We start from the raw sequence: 19,372 nt of genomic DNA, 5'->3' as shown, positions 1-19,372 counted from the left end.
TCCGACGCAAATAATGTTAACAGGCTTTTTAAATTATAAATTACATCGGAATGAAGTGGGCAAATTAAGTAGTAGAAAAAAAGTGAAATGATGACCTTTGAGGGATGTTTGAGCGCGCACTGTGAGTTGCGGTCACTCGTAAAGGACGGCAGGGAAGGCCTTTGTAGAAGCTGGGTAACGACCGTGTTTTTGTGGCCTCGAAGCTGCCTTTCCAGTGAAAAAAACCTACTCAAGATTACACTTTTCATGGTCATACCGATACAAGACAGAACACACTGAGATGATATACACCGTGTTATTGTATTTATACTCCAACTTGATGATCTCTTCCAGGATGATCCCTTGATGTCGAATATTTCGAGAGACGGAGTTCTTCGTGGATTAAGAGAATGCCAAAGACTGTTTAGATGCGATATCTGGAACTGTCCATCGGAGATGTTTAAAATGCTATCCTTCTCTAACGAGTCGACTTATCGCCATGGTAAGACCTACTAGACTTAAGGCCGGATATCTCATTAGTTCGTTGAAAATCCAATTTTCCCCCATAGCTGCCATTGTATAAGCACCTGGTTTACACAGACTTTTGTTTAATCGCGGAAAGAGCAGTGGTAACAAATACTTTCCATTATTGCTCTTTCTTACAGCCACTCGGGAGACTGCTTTTATGTATGGCATAGCCGCTGCCGCTATGAATTGAATTCACTCATCAATGCACATTGGAAGAATTCCCGGATGTGGATGCGGAACTTATTACAGCGATGGTGTCAGAAGTGGGTGTGGCGAGAACATTGCGTTCGGACAAAGGGAGGCTATGCGTCTTTTCCGAGTACCGGCGATTACGATTGGATGCTTTGACGGCTGTAAATATGCATAACTACAATCTTGGAACAAAAGTAAGTTATCATGCATAATTATTTTAAAACATCGTAAGTAACCAAGTTTTAGTTCACGCTCAGTCAGTGAAAGTTTGACGTTAGACAGCATGATCCTTTCTTTCGGTATCCCAACCCTCTACGCTTGCTGCCAAACAGCAGCGAGATCTGGGGAGAACATTAGAAAATAATGACTTTACAAATTGTACATACCAAACAAAAGATTTTGGGCTTTAGGAGAATTTACATCGATTTGAGACGAAAAGCTCTTAAAGGTAAAATAACAAATGCTTCTTATGACAAGTTTCCCAGAAGAAGATAACAATGAAAAAGGACGAACACATCCTCTCAGGTTAAATGGCCGAATATTCATGGAGTTTCAATACCGTTTTCTTAATAGCAGTTTTGGTTATTTCATAACTATTTTTTGTCTGTCAGTCTCCTATTCAACAATTCTTTGTCAGCATACTTTTGAGGCTACTGCCTCCCGTAGGAGGTGAAGCCACACATGTTATCGAAATGAGTGAGTGAATTCGTGAGTGAGTGATGGTACGTACCAATAGAATGCCGAACTTAACCGATTTTGAACAAATTTCACTTGGCTATTCTTTTTGGAGTATCTTCGTGATCGAAATTCGCGCTAGCAATTACCGGGCGTAGCATACGCTTAAGAAAGAAGAATGTCTTTGAAAAAAATTATTTTATGCCTTAAAAAAACCAAGGTGTTAATTTTTTTTTTTCAGTTCTTGCCGCGACCTTACAGACAAAAGCGCCTCACAATCATTTCAGGAGGGTAGTCAAAACAAAATTTTCTTGCAGAAATGTCTTAATAGGTGTGATCGGGGCATCATAAAAACTTAGAGAAAAACTCTCTTAAATGAGGGAGCCTTTCACCGTTTGAATCAGTGAATCATGCCCAGTAAATGCGAAGATATAATTTTTTAAGTTCCAAAAGATGTTAAACATCTCAAATAATTTCGGCGCGCTATTGGCAACAAAACTTTTCCACGTAGAAATACCTAAATGGTAGGTGTGATCTTTTGAAGAGAGCGCATTTGGCGACTAACGCCCAGAAGAGGCGTGAAATTTGCAGAGCGAGCAAGTTCCGAAGCCTCACAGGGTGAACCTTTTGGATGGAATGATGGAACGGTGGAAAGGTGGAATATCCTAAAATGGAATGACGGAATTTCCTTAAACGTGGAATACCTTGTCATATTAAACAAAAGTCTCACAAAAAGGGAATTGAAATGCGATAACAAAACAATTTATAATTAACAAGCAAAACTAAAAGAAGCATAGCTTAAGCATTATTGGAGCCTTGGGGATAGAGAAATAGTTGGTTATTACTATTTTTATTATTATCATTATTATTATTATTATTAAATGGTTATGAATATATGAAAGTCATGTATGTGAACTGCAGATTAAGAAATGATTATGAAAAGGATCTTTGCAGAAGAAGTTAAAAACTAAAGATCGATCCATCTAGAATTCGATTATCAGTATGTTGGATCCCAGATATCGTGAACTTTCCAAACATTATTTGGACTTTTTTAAAAAATACCAAACTTTTCCTGTCTACAGATTGTCCGAGAAAGCTTGCAGCTGAAAGGAAGATGTGAAGGGGGCTTTTTTTAACTCCGATCCTTGCCGAGTGAAAACAATGTGGACGGTATTGGCACCATTTGAAGTTGTTTCCTCAAAGCTTAAAGAAAACTACCACAGGGCCTTGCAGGTGTCCTTCATAAACATCAGACTTCAGCAGTTGCGCCCACATTACCCAATTGATCAAAATCTTGTGTATCTCGACGACTCACCAAGCTACATCATGCGAAATGACAGCTTAGGCATTGATGGAATTCTGGGACGATCATGCAGGAGGGATATGAGCGATGATAAGTGTGAACTATTCACTGCTATCTGTGATTCTATTGGACTGAACCCAACAATAGTGGAGCATTACAAACAGGTTAAATGCAGGTGTAAGTTTACTTGGTGCTGCAGAGTTGAATGTGAAACACGCTCTGAGAAGTATAATGAAACAAGGTGTTCACTGTAAGCGGATAGTATACTGTATGTCATGAAGAAAGAGATTTCATGGTTAACTTCCTGTAATGTTAAGTGAATCTCAAGTGTATTATTGTATTTTATATCAAGTGTATTGAGAGTGTGCGTGTGTTTATTGACCTAAAAGTACAAAACATTATTTTGTGAAATAATTCTACCAAGTGTGTTGTGGGTGCTACAGGTTTGTTTGAAGCCCCATCCAGTGCACGTCAGATACACTTGAAGACAGCGTTTCATTCAAACCACGCGACGATAGTTTTTCATCCTCGCTGAAGATAACAGATGAGATGTTTTTCCATCTGCAGTATAATCATCACCAGCGAAACAAAATATTGAATGAATAGATCTTTCAGCTGTTGGGCATGCGTAATGAGAGTGTTTACTACCAACTGCTGCAGGCGAAGTGTTTTAACGCTGCATGTAATAAACCACCACCTCAACACCTTTTTGAACCCATCTGTATTTCACAGCGAAGGGGCATTCACGGTTAAAAAAAAGGGTTTCTGAGCCATTCATCGGAGGTATCCCTCTCCAGGCGAAGGAACACCACCCTTCTCATGCATTTGTTTCTTTCCTTTAAACCATTTGTCTGATTACTGGGAGCTTATTGATTACCTAAACAACTGTAGTCTTATTTACTTTATCCACCTCGAAATAACATGATATCTATTCCAAATGAGGGAAACCATCAATAATTAGATTTGATGTTAACGCCCTTCACATCTGCTATTTTCCTGAAGAAATATCTTCAATTGCATCTTCATTAATCTCCTTGGTTTCCCTTTAAGCAATCCCAGCAAATTTGTAAATAAGCGTTCTAACCAATTTTCGTTGAAGACTTTGTTGAAAATTATGTTTTATCACATGGAGATGAGCCTCATCGTTATCTCTCCTTTAATCCCGATAAGCACGGAATGTAGGTGGATCGATTTTTAAAATAACTTCATTCCTTATTGCAATGTTTTGTTGTTTTGATGTCCTGCCTAAGAAGGTAGTTTTTGCAGCATTGAGGAATAGAAATAAATAATTTCGTAAGGAATGAAATTACATGAAATGGCACAAATTTTGCTATCACCACACTATAAGAGAATAAAAAAAAACTTATTATCTCTCGCACACTAGGGACTTGCCACCTTTGACATTTGAGGATCCCTATCCCCCCCTCTCCCCCATTTCCTATTGTGCCCCCTACCCCACAGTGCTCTCAAAGCTCTTATGATATAAAAGTTTCCTGAGGAGGCTAAAGAGAGAGTGTTACGGTATCCGCAAAAAATACTAGTATGAAGACATGCTGGTTTCTTTCTGAAACAAAGAATATATAATCAAAATTATGAGATGAGTAAATCCAATTTTTGTCTTCAGGACTAATAGAGCTCAAAGAGATTTGGAGATTTAAAAGAAGTGTGTTACGTTTTCCTATGTTTGTCTTTTATTCACAAAACAAAACAAAACACAACAGAATACAGGCAAATTAGTCCAAAGTCGTATAATAAACATGCTAAGATCGCCAAATCGATTGCAGTCACCGATGCATTAAATGTCCTAACGCTGCATGTAATAAAAATCTTTTTCAACCCATCTGTAATTTCACTTCCCTAAGTTAGTATGGCTTTCAATATTGACTGCATTCATTTTGGCCTCGACACAAGTAATATTAACAGGCTTTATCAATTATATATTACATCGGAATGAATTGGGCAAGTTTAGCAAATATAAAACAAAGTCAGGAATGATTAAGTGCGGGTTGTGAGTTGCAGTCACTCGGACGTGGAGGGAGGGAAACTTTGTAGAAGCTAGGCTACGATTGTATTTTTTCGGCATCGAAACTGCCTTTCCAGTGAAAAAAAACCTACTCAACATTATGCTTTTCATAGTCATACCGATTCAAGACACTGAACACAGAAACGATATCTAGAACTGTCCATTGGAGATGTTTAAAATGCTAACCTTCTCTGACGAGTCGACTTATCGCTATTGTAAGACCTACTTGACTTAAGCCCGGATATCTCATTATTTCGTTGAAAATCCAATTTTCCCCACTAGCTGCTACTGTAGAGGTATGATGCAGGAGAAAAACACCCTTTCAGTTCTATTTCCCGCAGCACCGTCGTAGTGGCGAACACCGTGAACTCAGCACAAGGATTTCACAGATTCAATTAGTGTTATGCAAAGAGCAGTGGTAACCAAATATTTCCCCATTATTCTTCCTTACAGCCATTCGAGGGTCTGCTTCATGTATACTATAACTACTTCCGCTAATACCCATGAATTCACTCTTCAGTGCACATTGCGAAGAATCCCCGGATGTGGATGTGGAACTTACACCAGCAAAGTTAGCTTAAGTGGGTGTGGCGAAAACATCGCGTTCGGTCAAAAAGCGGCTATGCGTATGAAAAAAAATTACGATTGGATGCTTCGACGGTGGTTAATTTTCAAAACTACAATGTAGGAAGGAACAAAGGTAAGTTTCCATGCATGAAAAAACTATTTTAAAACATCGTAGAACATCTTTGAGTTAACGCTGAGTCTTACGAATATTTGAAGATGGGTGATACTATGCTCATCTGTTCTGCTGACCAGCGACCGCAAAACCCTTTTTTCTCTACCCGCAGTTGCATTACAGCAACAAGATCTAGGTAATATATGAGAGATGTACCTGTTGAAACAAGTTCTTTGCATTTTGTGCTAAATCTGGTTATCACGATGTGGGATCCCAGAGAGCGTGACCTTTCTAAATATCATTTGGACTTGAACATTCCTGTTAACAGATTGTCCAAGAAAGCTTAGAGCTGAAAGGAAGATTTGGTGGAGGATTTTCTTTTAACTCCAATACCTGCCAAGTAAAAACATTGTGGACAATACTCAGGGCGCCATTTGAAGTTGTTTTCCTCAAGGCTAAAATAACAGGCTTTAGCAGTTGGACCCAGTTTTCCTACTCAAACAAAATCTTGTGTATGTCGACTACTCCCCCAGCTGCTTGATACGAAAAGACAGCGAAGGCTTCACTGAAATGCTGGGACGGTCATGCAGGAGGGATATGAGCGATGATAAATGTGAACTATTCACTGCCAAGTGGATGATTTCAAGCAGGTTAAATGCAGGTGTAAGTTTACTTGGTGCTGCAGATTCTAATCAGAGATATGCTCCGAGGAGTATAATTAAACAAGGTTTTCCCTGTAAGCGGCAGATTTACTGGATCTTATCACAGGGGGGTGGTGTGTTCGGAGGATTTTCGCGGGGGGGTCACCGTGTTTTCAGGGGAACGGAGGGGGGTCATTCGTCATCAGCAGAGTATAAAGAGAGCTCTGAAGACAATCGACCGGTAATTAAATGCTAAAGAGGCGGGGACCGTAAGAATATTATAGAGCCTTATGGGGGGATCAGGTTGATTTGATCGTAACACAACCCCCCTTCCCCCAGGTGATGAATAATAAGTAGTCTCCTAAATCTTATAATGTCAAGTCTATGGAGTGTTTTCGGAATTTATTGGCGTAACAGTATACAAAGCAAAATTGTAGACATATTTCACTAAGTCTGTGGCTTACAAGAAAGATTTCCCTCGATGATTCTCACATTCATGGCAAAAGCAAACGAGTGACATGCTTTTATAAGCTCATAAGCTCAAGATACACCAAGATATGATCCCGAAATACCCGAGAATCCCTCTGAAGAATGACGCCTCGCTACAAGAATGGTTATTTTTGGAGATAGCAGCCCAAGGTTGGACCACAAGATAGAATGTTGTGAATTGACATTGAGATCATACTCCTGTTTTGAAATTAAAAAAAAAGGCATCTGGGAATTCTTCTTTGTTGATGGCATGGCCCAAATGACAAGTTGGGCGGAAAATGACCTCGTCATCTACTGATATAATCAAGTATAATCTTTCCGGCTTCTTTCGATGGATCAGCAAGCGATGGCTGCGTGCCCAACTTTTAAGCTGCTCCGCTTGAGCGCACTTGAGAAGTTAGGATAGAGTTAATCGTTTCTAATTTTTGGGTGTGTCTAAACGCTACCTGTAAATGACCTTGGTGAAAACATAAGCCCGACCGAAATGAGAAATCTAACAACAGAACAGAACTTGAAGAATAAGTTGGAAAAGCCCCTCATTAATTGATTTATACAGATTGTTCATTTAAGTCCGGTTGAAAAGTACAAACAAACAAACAAACAATCAACGACGAAAGTCTTCGAGACATAAAAAATCAAGTAAACTTGTTTGACGTCGGAGTAACAAGAGCTGCTTGGCAGGTGAACCCAATCCTGTTAAACCCTTTAAACCAATAACCGTCAAGAGTAGTGTTACAGATTTTAATGAATGATAACGATATAGTGTCAAGATCAGTCCCGTGTTTGCCATTTTTTAAAAATCCCGAGTACCGGTACGTTCGCTTTAATCAAGCTGAGGGTGATTCTGGTTCGTTTCCGTATGCGCAAGGTAAGAGAAATTGTCCAAAATCACTCTACTGACCTAGGCTGTACTTAAGTTGTTCATTAAAAAAGCAGTGGGAGAAATATCTCGAGAGATTCCGTTGCAAACAATGTACTGTGAAGAATACTTTAACTCATGAAAGATATTCAGAAGTGTTTTTACACGGAGGAGGTGAGTAATACTGCTAGTTCAAAGAAAACAACAGCTGATTTGCGGTGGGAAATTTCGTTTTGCAAAAGGTTTGTACATGCTATTCTGCACGTACGTCACGCAGTGTCACCTCTTGGTGTTCTTGGTGTCTATTCAAAGTTTTTCCTTTCGTCTTCCCCTTAAAACGTGGCAAAATTCACTTGAGGATTTTGTAGAACTTTAACAAGACCACCCCTGTGTTTAAATGTTTTGTCAAGCGTTTCACTGTGTGAAAGAGGGAGAACAAGAGAGAGAGAGAGAGAGTGAGAAAGAAGGTAAAGCAAAGCCAGAGTGAAATCCCGTCCGCCTTTCATCGCGGACCCGACTAGTATGTTAGAGATACGTGAATACATGTTATGCAGAAAGGTTTTGACCTGTGGTTTTGATAATAAGAAGTAATACCTTTTTCGATAGTTGCGAAATTTCTGGCTCCACAAAATGCAGTAAAAAAAACTCATGACTCGTGCAAAAGGCAAGTAAGCCTACACTTAATTACTGCTACGTAAATTGTAACGTTGAATGACTGCTTGGTGTCATAAGCGATCTTTAATTTCTGGACTGTTTTTTTAGGCTATAATGATCTTTATAGCGTAATTTATTTATCTCTGCATGTGCTTAGCCGCAAATCCGGAAACTATAGCGAGGGGAGATGTTTCATACTTTTTCTTTTCTTTCTCTGTTCATCAACCAGTCCCCACTCAGAGCACCCACGTATAATTGATTATAAGAAGTACCCTCCTCTCCCTAGGGGTCGAAAAAGTGCCAAAACAAAACGCGCCGTCTGTGAAGAAACTAATTCTCTCAACAAAATGCTATGTAACAATGATTTAACCCTTAGCTGGCTCTCTCAGACGAGTTCAAACGCGTGCGGATAAAGTTGGCTTCGACCTTTAGACGTGACGCAAGTGAGCTAAAAGAATTAGACACGCGAATAGACTACTCTCTACTTCGTGAAAATGCCCACGTACCGCTGGGTTGCTCCTTCACGGGCCCGGAGTAGGGAGCTGATTTGGCAAGTGGAAGGTCGAATGCTCGTAGATAGAATCTATTTTTGCAATTGCAACGATCATTTCATTCACTGATTCCTTTTCAATAGTTTTCAAGGAAATATGCCACATTCAGATTGCGAAGTTGAACTTGAAATCATGTTAGATTTTTCACTGGCGCTATGCATGTAAAAAGACACCTTTCTTTCGCCCAATTCCAGATTAAAACAGACCCTCCGCGGTGATCAATTCTGTTTCGTGACAATTAGCAGCACTGAAATATTAATCCTTCATCTTTACAAAAGTCTATAGTCAACATGTAAGTCATAAGGGGACCAAGCTGAATTAAGAGAGACGGGAAATGTACAGTACTTTTTCTTGTCATGAGGTAATCGGACAAAATCTCAGAAAAATTATTTTCTCTCACCAGGCACACTGACAAAAACATGTTTACTAGGACTGTAATGTATCTCTTCTTGCTTACTTCAATCATGACTTATAGACGTTAAGTTTCAGCCACGGTAATCCGTTCGCAGTAAAGTTCGTGAATGCCAATCTGCGTTGATCCTGCCGCCGTGCAGAGGAGAACATCACTCTCTAGATCACCGCAGCTTAGTTAAAAAACATAGTGGACAATTTCAAATTTATTCCATTTTCAAAGTAAATGGCATTTTCTAACAATATGTGAAATCACTCACGAATCACGTGCATACAACAAGATTAAAATAATTTGAGTATTTTTTATTTATTTCAGTTTAAGCCGGTTATTATTTGTCTAAAAATGTTAATGACTGACAGAAAGAAAACAGAAGTTGTACTAATTATCACACAAGTGAGGTTATCAGTTGCAGTGAAAATTTAAGCCGTGTACTGAAGTATAAGACTCTTTTCCATTGTTGAATTACAAGATTTTTGGGTATAAAAAACTGTAACAAAAAAAAATTAATTAATAAACACGTTGCGTAACGATGAACAGTTCACTACTTATCTACCAAACTTACGGTACATATCTTGACTTAACACAGGAACGATACTTACGCTACTCAACATGTGTACAATAATTTCATTCCTAAAGTTACAACACTCAAACGAATTTTAATACCCTTAAAGTAAAGGACACTGTTCGATTAAGTATAGTGACCGTTTTTTAGGTACGCACGGATTATTGCCACCACAGAATATTCATTTCATCCCTTGCAAATTCCAACAATCCAAAGGCGCCAGACATGTTTACTACACCACAAGATATTAAAGTAAAAATGTTTCGTTCACACAGAGAAGAAAATTGACAAAGATATGTCAAAAAAAAAAGGAACTATGTTAAGTTGTCAATGAGTCATACTAAATCAGAAAAGTTACATTTCCAAGGCCATCTCAGAAATCTTCGTTGCGGATTACTTGGAATCCTGATTGTTGACCATTTGCCATAAAGCAAGGAGATTTTTCTCCGAGTGTTTAATAGTGTTATTTGCCAAATTTAATCATATACCGGAAATCTTTCTAGTTTTAGACAACAGAAACTTTTTTCCACAAATCTGAAAGCACTCTTCAGATCAGGATATTCTCTATCTGTAGTGTTCACGTGCACAAAGCAACTGAAATCGGTCACGTTTTTTACTAATGCGGAAAGAAAATAGAATATCGCGCCGAGATTGGTTGAAATATGGATCCGGATTAGAGAAATCTTCCAACGCGGTAAACCAGATACACACGTAATTACTGATGAATAGTGACCTTGCAAGCTACTGAAAGATTTGCTGAAACTCTACCTAACACTTGGCGATTATTTAAATGCACTGGGATGCCCATTGCTAATGAGGCTCTCAAAAGAAATGCGGAGTAAGTCTAAAGTGAATTTTCCATCGAGGCTCAATTTTCAGAGCTGTGTCATCCAAATTTGGTCATTTCCGACATTCATACACAAAAGGGTCGAACGCGTTTAGCATATGTTCTATTCCATCTCGATCTTACACCACTAATAGCTTTCAAATTAATCCTTTACCACTTTACGTTCGTTTGAGTGAAATCACTGCGATTTATTACGATGAAAAAGAAACCAAATTAATCTGGCTTGTTATGCATCTATTTTAAGCAGGAAAATACGAGACGATCCTTAATGAAAGGTAGCACGTAAGTCTTTTCCAGAAGACAGATTCTAATGAGCATGCGTAACATGATCTCTTGCCCACCACGTCCATTGAAGAAATTCTCTCCTCTCAAGTGAGTGGGTATTTTCAAATTAATTGGTTTTGTGTGGACCTAAGGTTAAGTAATCTTCACAGTCCTTTCATACAGTCGATAATCCAAATACTTTGAACAATAGGTCTAACAGAAATATAAACCTCTCAATTATATTTCAGAGAGGCATATATTAAGCGTTAATGTTAGTGAGCCCTGATCGACCTGATCAGGTGAGAAAACTCTCTTGTTTTACAAATACGAGGCCAATATATCATTGACTATTCTGGTAGTCTCCGGAAACTACGTAGTGATTCAATAATGGATTAATTCTGTTTATCTCTTTAAAGCTTTGGTACAGGGAAACAACGAAGGCATTTATCCATGACCCCAAATCTTCAAGTGCTGCGCGAGTCTTATAAACAGGGATAATGGCTTCGAAACTGCTAGGTCTGTGTTCGGTGATTCTGGCTGCGATAGTGGTCAGCGCGGAGACTGAATACGGCTCACGGTAAGTTGACTTTAAAACGCACTTGTTCTTTTTTGTATGCTCTGTTGACTTAGTCTCTTTTAAGAAAGCTAGTAGCTTCTAATGGTTTCTGCAAGAGAGAACATTGTAAGCTGCGTATTACGCGCCAAACAAGTACGTGACCTTCGCCTCAGAACTCTTTTCTTGCAATTAGGTTTCCCTAAGCTAAGAACCATGGCACAAGTTTGTTAGCCTATCCAGGGCTTGCTGTGGATGAGATAAATTTGCTAACAGGCCTGCAGTTTCTTCAGTGTTTTCTGAACTAAATCGACGATTTCATATGATGGGTAAATTCCTACTGGGAGTGATAGCTTGTCTACTAAATCAAAGACGTTCAAGGGAAATTCCCTGCTTCTCATTTTTATTGGACAAAGAAACGTTCGTTTGGAAAACACAGGACCAATGAGCTATCTGTTGCGATAAATTTGCACGAGAGAAGACTCTTTTTTCTTAACTTTTTTCCCTCAGTGTTTTTGCCTAACACGTATTTGTTAAGCTCTATATCCTATATTATCCAGTCCTATAGAGTTACGGCTCAGCTAGTTTTGACGATAATTGTTGTCTTCTGTGTCAAGCTCACAGTTTGTTTTGTTATCTTTACTAAAAAAATTGCATTCATAACAAGAAACACCCGTCCACAAACAGGATTTAAAGTTGTAAATTAGATTTTAAAATCTGTTGACACGTACGTGTTTTTGGAAGCTGAATTGCTGAAATTTGTCCCATTCCACTTAATTTGGGCGCTCACTACCCGGTGCATCATTTCCGAAAGAAAATAACTTGTCATCTACGTGAGTACAAAAATAATCCTGGCGTTAATGACACACAGGGGGCGTGTAAATCATCATAAACACACTAAAACCATCGAGCACTGACTCAGGATCCCAACACTTAAAAGCTAAACCAAATCCAATTACAAAGTTAAATTTTTGAACTGAAAAATTATTTTTATGCCTTCACTTGTTAGTCAGCCTCTTGAATCTAATGATGGTTATATTGCAGCCTTTGATTAAACTCTGATTTATTTCTCTTTGTCTTTTTTATTCACAGATACAAAAACAGCATAGTAGAGTTAAATTTTCTTCAAGAAAAGGTGTGTGTTTTGCTTCAGGATTTTTTTACATTTTGGTAAATTTTTTCCCTCAAAATCTCAGATATTTTTTCTTTGGATATACTTCGTTCCCAAAATATGGGATATCTTTTTAGTTATATCAAATGGCCGGGTGTTATTGTCAGATGTTTCTAGATTAGATTCAAGTTAATCCGATATTCTTTTTCATTAAGTTTTACTTATAGAGATAATTATCTTTCTTCATCATTACTTTTCTCCGACCTCTTCCATGGTCTTCATAGTGACTGCGCGATTTTCCCGACAGCGCAAGCAACCGTGATTTGATGAGGAGGCTGAATATATCCTAACTGACTGCTGGTCTAATCATGTGCTTGTCTAGTATAATCTTTCATAAAACTGATTAAACTTCAAACCCCCCAAAATGTATTCAAGCGGCTAAGTAAGCAACCGCCATATCATTTCTGTTTGTTACGCAACGAAAAACGTTTATATCATGTTGTTTCTCACGATCGGGATGTTTTTCTCCTTGTTATGTAAAACTGTCAAAATTTCCGTCGAATTATTCGATAAGGTCTTCAAATTAATATTCCCCGCCTTCGGAAATGAGGGTTAAGTACCTAGAAAAAAATTCTGAGTGTTGTGCCAGTGTATTCCACCGAAATGGTTTCAGCTGGTGTTACCTTTCACTATATGCTGCTCGTCTACCAGCTAAATTGACGAAACAAATCAAACGTGTTGCTTAGTCAATGAAAATCATTTGTTCGGGCAACTTTCCCTTCCGAGTTCAGCGCATCTTCAAGCCACATTAATGGGAGGTTAAAACATTAAGATCATCCGGGATTTCTTAAAGAGTTTTTTAATTCGGTTACTTTTATCTACGTCACATTTTATTGTTGGCCAGATTTAAGATATCACAGTGATAAAGTTCAGCCAACTTGTGAAGTCTAAGTTTTGACAGCTTTTTAAAGGTTTCTTGACACCTTGCTTGTTTTCATAGCCCCACAGGGAACCTAGGTCCATTTTCTTTACTTTTTTCTATTTATCAGTATCATTTGAACACGCATATGGTGCGCTTAAACGTACAGGGGTCCATAAGTATCTTAAGCTGCTAATCGAGATTAAACCCACCTCGGTTAAACCGTTAATGTTTCTTAACCGCTGATTTCAGTAAAGTGATAAAGGGTAACTGTACGGAAAAGATAATAGCTGTTTCAAAACCACATCAAAGTTAAAAGGGCCGACTAATTCAGCTTTGTATCAGTTAATACTATTTTACTAAATCGACCAAAATTAGATTTTAAGAGGCGTTAACAATGCAACCAAGACTTTTATCGTAACCAGGGTTGATGTTTTCGAGTTTACTAAGCTATTTTTAGAAAAGGATCTTGTTAAAAAAAAGGCGAGAGAGAATGAATTTAGAGGTTAGAAGATGCAATCGCAACTATTTCACAATAGAACTTAACCATGAAGAAAAGAGAAGATAATTAAAAATTGGTTCATGCTTGGTGTGTAACATGGACTGATCTAGTAACAGATGCACGCGGAAAATTAATGCACGAGAAAAGCGTGCTCAAGCTTGCATGCTGTTAGAACGATTCACCAGTCATTTTCGAAAGGTATCACTAATTCACTTCAATTTTTTAATTCTTTTTAGACCTATCCAAATCTTACAAGCATCATTAAAGCAGGAGGATATCGTGCCATGGGAGAATGTCGAAAGTTATTCAAGAACGAGATTTGGAATTGTACCATTGATAACAGACACATGATTAAGGAGTTACCCAGTTTTGTTAAACCAACCGTTCCTTATGGTAAGTGTATTCCGTGACCTAAACCTTATCTTTTGAAGCCCTTTGAAAAATTACGTCAGTTTTACCCCAAGCCACGCTATGAAGATGCTAAGTGGTGAATTTCGAGAAGGAAGTATTCATTCCAAAAAGTTTCATTTAATTCTCTAACTCCCAAGATCTGATAAGTAATACTCCTTACTATCTACCATACAATTCTTGTGATGTTAGCAGGGAGAATTTTATATTGGATCAACTTTTAATCCCGTAATTGATATTTTTCTTTATTCCCATCACTTGTCTGCTTGATATTGTATCGATATTGTAAGGAGGAACTCTGTCTTGGTCACTCATGGGAGTTATAAGGGTTAAAAAACATATATATATGCCCACGTGAAAACATCACTAGACAGGCCCTCACATTAGCGCTGCGGGACGCGTGTTCTCCGCCGGCAGGAAGATTAAGGACAAGGTTTGTCGGGGTCTGGCACTATCTGTGACAGACCCCCGTAAACCTCTCACCGGCCCGCACTGCTCAAGGCTTCATGCCTTCCCGCAGGCGAAGAAATGCTCCTGTCGAAGCGCTAGTAATGAGGGTGTGAGAATGGTGTAGTGTAGTGTAAAAGAATAAACTAACTTGCAGATACCTCGTGGCTTTTTATCTCTAGGCACTGGGACATTTATTTCATGCCTCACCATTTGATAATACAGATTTACTTTCTGGAAAATCACAAGATTCATTCCCCGATATTCTATCCTTCAATAAGTACGTGCGCTATGATTGGTCCATTAAAGGGTTATATTTCACTGTACGGCTCGCTTAATTCAAAATTTTGTAATCTTCTTCCTCCATCTTAACCCAGAAATATAATAAATATCATACTAACCTCGTTTACTCGGTCCCTACAGTAAGGTATAGGATGTGTTTTTTTTCCGCTGGGATGTAAGGCCTAAGCGCGAATCTTGCGGGTCAAGTATTCGTGCGGAAAACTCGAGGTTAGTAAGGGGTATTCATTTTTGCCATTTTATTGTAGCTACACGGGAGATTGCATTCATCATCTCCATCAGTACAGCCGCTGTTATAAATGAGGTCGCCCAACAGTGCCAACGTAGCAGAATACCCGGATGTAGCTGCGATCTGAAGAAAGAAGATAATGGAAACGAAGACTTTCAATGGGGCGGTTGTGGTGACAACGTCAAGTTCGGAGAGAAGGAGGCAAGGCGTTTCATTAACGTCTTCATGAATGGAAACAATGCTCGGAAAGCTTTTCACTTCCACAACTCTGAAGTCGGAAGAAAGGTAACGTTACCTGCTTTGCTTATGTCAGGTTCATTAACCCTTTAACCCCCAAGAGTGACCAGCTTCAAATTTCTCCTTACCATATCACCACTGATTCACTCATTAAGTTACGAGAATAGGGGAAATGATCACCAACTAAAGCAGTTCTTGATGGTAAACAAATTCTCTTTGTCAGCACCTAAGGAAATGCAGGAAGAACAGTACGGAAAATGCGAATACAAATGTTTGGGTGTTAAGGGTTAAACCCGCTACACAGTGTCTTTTCTCAGAGCCTTGGTTGAGTTTCCTGCACGACTCTCATAAGCTAGACTGGGGATTTTGAAACCCTGACCCCTGATCATAAAATTTTTTCGCCGAAAATCTCGTTATTTTATTACGAAACAGCGGTCCTTGCTTGAATTTTAGAGACCGGTCATTATTCATCGCTTAGGGAGGGATGGGAGGATTTCTCGCGTAAAATTTAATGCGGAATTTCCTTGTCAGGTGTTGAACTATTTCATAGCAGCGTTAGCCCTTCCGCAAATAATTGTGTTTTCCATAATAACAACCTGTAATTCATTTAATTATCTTAATGATTCAAGTGTTGAAATGTTACTTTCCTTTGCAACATGAACCGATTTTTCCTTTGTTAGGTTGTTCGATTGAGTCGAAAGAAAGTGTGTAAATGCAACGGACTTTCAGGAAGTTGTACCGCAAAGATTTGTTGGAGGCAAATGGAGCCATTTGAGGTCATTGGGAAGAAGTTGAAATTAAAATACAAAAGTGCTTTGCGAGTGTGGTACGCGAATAATAAGCTTCACGAGCGAGGCAAAAACAAATTGACAGCGGAAAAGAGAGAGAAAAAACTTGTTTACCTCGACCCTTCGCCGGATTACTGCGTATTTAACAAAACGCTGGGCTCCCCTGGAATGTTGGGAAGAATATGTCGGAGTGATGAAGGCACCACGGTGAAAAAGTGTCGCTCTCTTTGTAACGCTTGCAAATTGAAACACCATACAGTCCAGGTGGTTAAGGAAGATAAATGCCGCTGCAGGTTTGTGTGGTGTTGCAACGTGGAATGCGATACTTGCACAAGCAAATATCATGCAACCACCTGTGTTGCGTAAGACGGACATGTATTGTCTGTTATGTTAAACATCATGAAACGTTTCTCGACGTGACGAGATGCAAGGACTGAACAATGGCTGGAATTGAGAGAGTCACTTTGGGAAAAGGAAAAATAAATAAAAGAAACTGCATATATTATTAAAAATACCTTGGATCTCATGCGTTCAAGTAGCAACTGCAAGAAAAGTAAAGGCCTAACCCGTATACATTACTTTAAGAATGCTACTCATATAAATATATCACTAATTTCCTCTTATATTGCTTTTCTTAACAGTACTAGTATTTTTGGTTAAAACGAAAAAATTGGGAGTTGAAACATTTCGGGATAATATTTGCTATGCGAAAAGTCGTGTTATATCTTCGCTCCATTCATTAGGCCTAGTTAGTCTTTAGAACCCATTTCCAGATGTCCCTTTCTGGGAAAAGTGACGTTATTAGTGATCGAGCTCTTCTACGTATCATGTAACACTTATTTCTAGGCTCCATAGCCTGTGAGCAGGTCCTCATCATCAGCACCTGGGAACGAGCCTTGAAGTGTGAGGCCTTGAGAAATGTGAGCCGGTGAGAGGACTGCAAGGGGGTCTGGCGCTGATAATTGTTAGTGCCAGGCTCCAGAAAACCACTCCCCAACTCTTCTCAAATCTTCCCGCGGGCAGAGAGACGCGTGTTCTGTGGCGCCACTGATAATGATGGCCTACACGCAGACTAGAGGCTCCGTATTGTTTCTAACAAGAACAATAGACACAAGTACAGTTAGGAAAGAGGTATTAGAAAGTGTGAAGCATTGTTGGGCGTGATTGAAAAGAGATGAGTTTTTGGTGTTGCCAAGAATGAATATTTCAGAAACATCGCTGGTGGTGGGCGGAAAGAACAGAAGCATTTCATAAAACAATGAAATAGCCAGCGTTATTTGTATGAGAGCTCGCACCGAAGTGGGTGGGCTGTGGCTATTTCATTCCCAACATTTCTTTTTGAAGTTTGAATCAACTCATCTGCTATTTTGGAGCGAACGCGAAATGTAGACGTTAATTTGAAAAAACAACAACCGTAACAACAAAAGGTGGATGATGAAATAAAAAAGGTTTGTGGCTTAGCACAGTACGATGGCTCATCTGACATCTCCTAAAAGCTTATATTGTACTTAGAATACGTAATCGCATATTTGCTCGAAAAAATAAGGTTGCGAGTTTCAGAAGATGTGAAAATTGACAGAGTCACACCTTTAAGAACTAATAAAATTCAAATGAATTTGCCAAAACTTCATTAAAGATACCTTCTCTCTGAGCCAATCTGTGTTTAGTTATTTTGCCGACTAGTAAAACGTGAACCAATAAAAAGCAGACAGTTAAAAGGCGGACCCATAAAAAGCAGACTAGTAAAGCGTGGAAAGATAAAAGTAGACCAGTAAAACGTGGACAAACAAACGACGAATTAACAAAACGTAGACTAAAAGAAGTAGACTATTAGAATTTGCACCTTTTTAAAAGCAAACAATTAAAACGTGGACCAATAAAAAGCAGACTAGTAAAACGTGGACTAATGAAAATCACCCTAGTAAAACGTATACCAAAAAAAGGAGACTAATAAAACGTGCACCAATAAAAACCAGCGTAGTTAAACGTGGACAAAAAATGAAGCTCACCAGTAAAACGTGGACTAATAAAAACCACACTAGTAAAACGTGGACCAATGAAATGCAGACTAGTAAAACGTGGACCAATAAAATGCAGATTAGTAAAAAAATGGACTAATGAAAGGCAGATTAGTAAAAAATTGGACTAATAAAAGGCAGACAAGTAAAACGTGGACTATTTGAAGGCAGACTAGGAAAAATGGACTTATAAAATGTAGACTCGCACTACGTGGGCTAAAAAAAGCAGACTGGTAAAAAAATGGACTAATAAATGGAAGACTAGTAAAACTTGGACTAATAAAAAGCAGAATGGTAAAACATGCACTAAAAAAGACTAGTAAAACATGACCTGCAGAGGGATAAAATAAATTCATACATATGAGAAGAATGACAGCTTCAAAGCTAAAACATAAGAGTTAAGAAACTCTAACGGAAGCATAGGTCTCAAAGGTAAAAGACGAAGGTACCTCTAAGTCATTCGTTCATGCCACTGCTCGACTTAAGAGAGTAAAATAGAAATGGTCGCTTTTTTATCTTTGATCCCCGAAAAGAGAACACCGGCTCGCGAAATCATAAAATAAATTTTTGTCAACAACCAGTTTCGGTCTTCTTTCTTATCAACATGATGGAAGATAATGGGATTGTCCAAAAGATTAGAGTCATCGTAACTTTCATTTTTCCTGTTTGGGTAAATTAACATAGCTTTTTCAGACAGGAATTCAGCAATTGTCAACAATAACGTACATGTTTGAAAGGATTTTCCCATTTGGCTATCAAACCCAAGAAAACTATAATAATAAATTATTAGTGCAAAGAAATCTTAGTTCTTGCCTTTAATATGCAATAGTTGCCGGAGTGAAAGAGGGTTTATGACTGAGTCGACGATTAAGAGGCCCAATTGAGCACAATGCGCTCCTAAGCAAAGTGCGAGAGAATTTTATAAAATATTAGGTTCTCTCCCACCAAACAATGTTGTGTACTCCAGCTACAAGGTTAGCTAGAAAAAAACGACTCCAAATTGTATCAAAGCTGTAAAGGGGGACGTAGACTCCGATAGCAAGGTGAGAAAAAGAACGAAGCATGTCCATATTTGTGCGTTTTATTCTACAATTTTTAAATGATTTTAAAGAAATATTTGAGGGTATGGATTACATTTAAACATTTTCTGCGTGGAAACATTCCCAATCTTTCGGAGACACCGGATTACACTCTTAGCGGTT

At 38.6% G+C, this 19,372-nt stretch overlaps 1 protein-coding gene across 4 annotated transcripts; it reads left to right on the top strand.

The window, feature by feature from the left end:
* The first annotated feature begins 7,204 nt into the window (after nt 1-7,204).
* On the top strand, nt 7,205-17,801 carry LOC113664960 (protein Wnt-2). 4 transcript variants are annotated; one of them, XM_027180589.2, is made up of 6 exons: nt 7,205-7,377; nt 11,075-11,235; nt 12,304-12,346; nt 13,980-14,136; nt 15,147-15,412; nt 16,045-17,801. In XM_027180589.2, the coding sequence occupies exons 2-6, from the start codon at nt 11,156-11,158 to the stop codon at nt 16,516-16,518; spliced, it is 1,020 nt and encodes a 339-aa protein (XP_027036390.2). In that variant the 5' UTR covers nt 7,205-7,377; nt 11,075-11,155; the 3' UTR covers nt 16,519-17,801. The 4 variants fall into 4 exon arrangements, with proteins under 4 accessions (XP_027036390.2, XP_027036393.2, XP_027036392.2 ...); XM_027180592.2 differs by lacking the exon at nt 7,205-7,377 and adding an exon at nt 10,253-10,385; XM_027180591.2 differs by lacking the exon at nt 7,205-7,377 and adding an exon at nt 10,638-10,766.
* The last annotated feature ends 1,571 nt before the right edge of the window (nt 17,802-19,372 follow it).

The sequence above is a fragment of the Pocillopora damicornis genome, chromosome 1, assembly GCF_964200805.1.
Source record: "Pocillopora damicornis chromosome 1, jaPocDami1.2, whole genome shotgun sequence".
NCBI classification, from domain to species: Eukaryota; Metazoa; Cnidaria; class Anthozoa; order Scleractinia; family Pocilloporidae; genus Pocillopora; species Pocillopora damicornis.
This window is presented reverse-complemented; position numbering and strand designations above follow the sequence as displayed.

Bases quoted from the DNA above. Each gene is read 5' to 3' on its own strand.
- LOC113664960 (XM_027180589.2), top strand. From the start codon at position 11,156: ATGGCTTCGAAACTGCTAGGTCTGTGTTCGGTGATTCTGGCTGCGATA. The intron at 12,347-13,979 runs GTGTGTGTTTTG...AATTCTTTTTAG, and splicing joins TAAATTTTCTTCAAGAAAAG to ACCTATCCAAATCTTACAAG. The intron at 14,137-15,146 runs GTAAGTGTATTC...ATTTTATTGTAG, and splicing joins TAAACCAACCGTTCCTTATG to CTACACGGGAGATTGCATTC.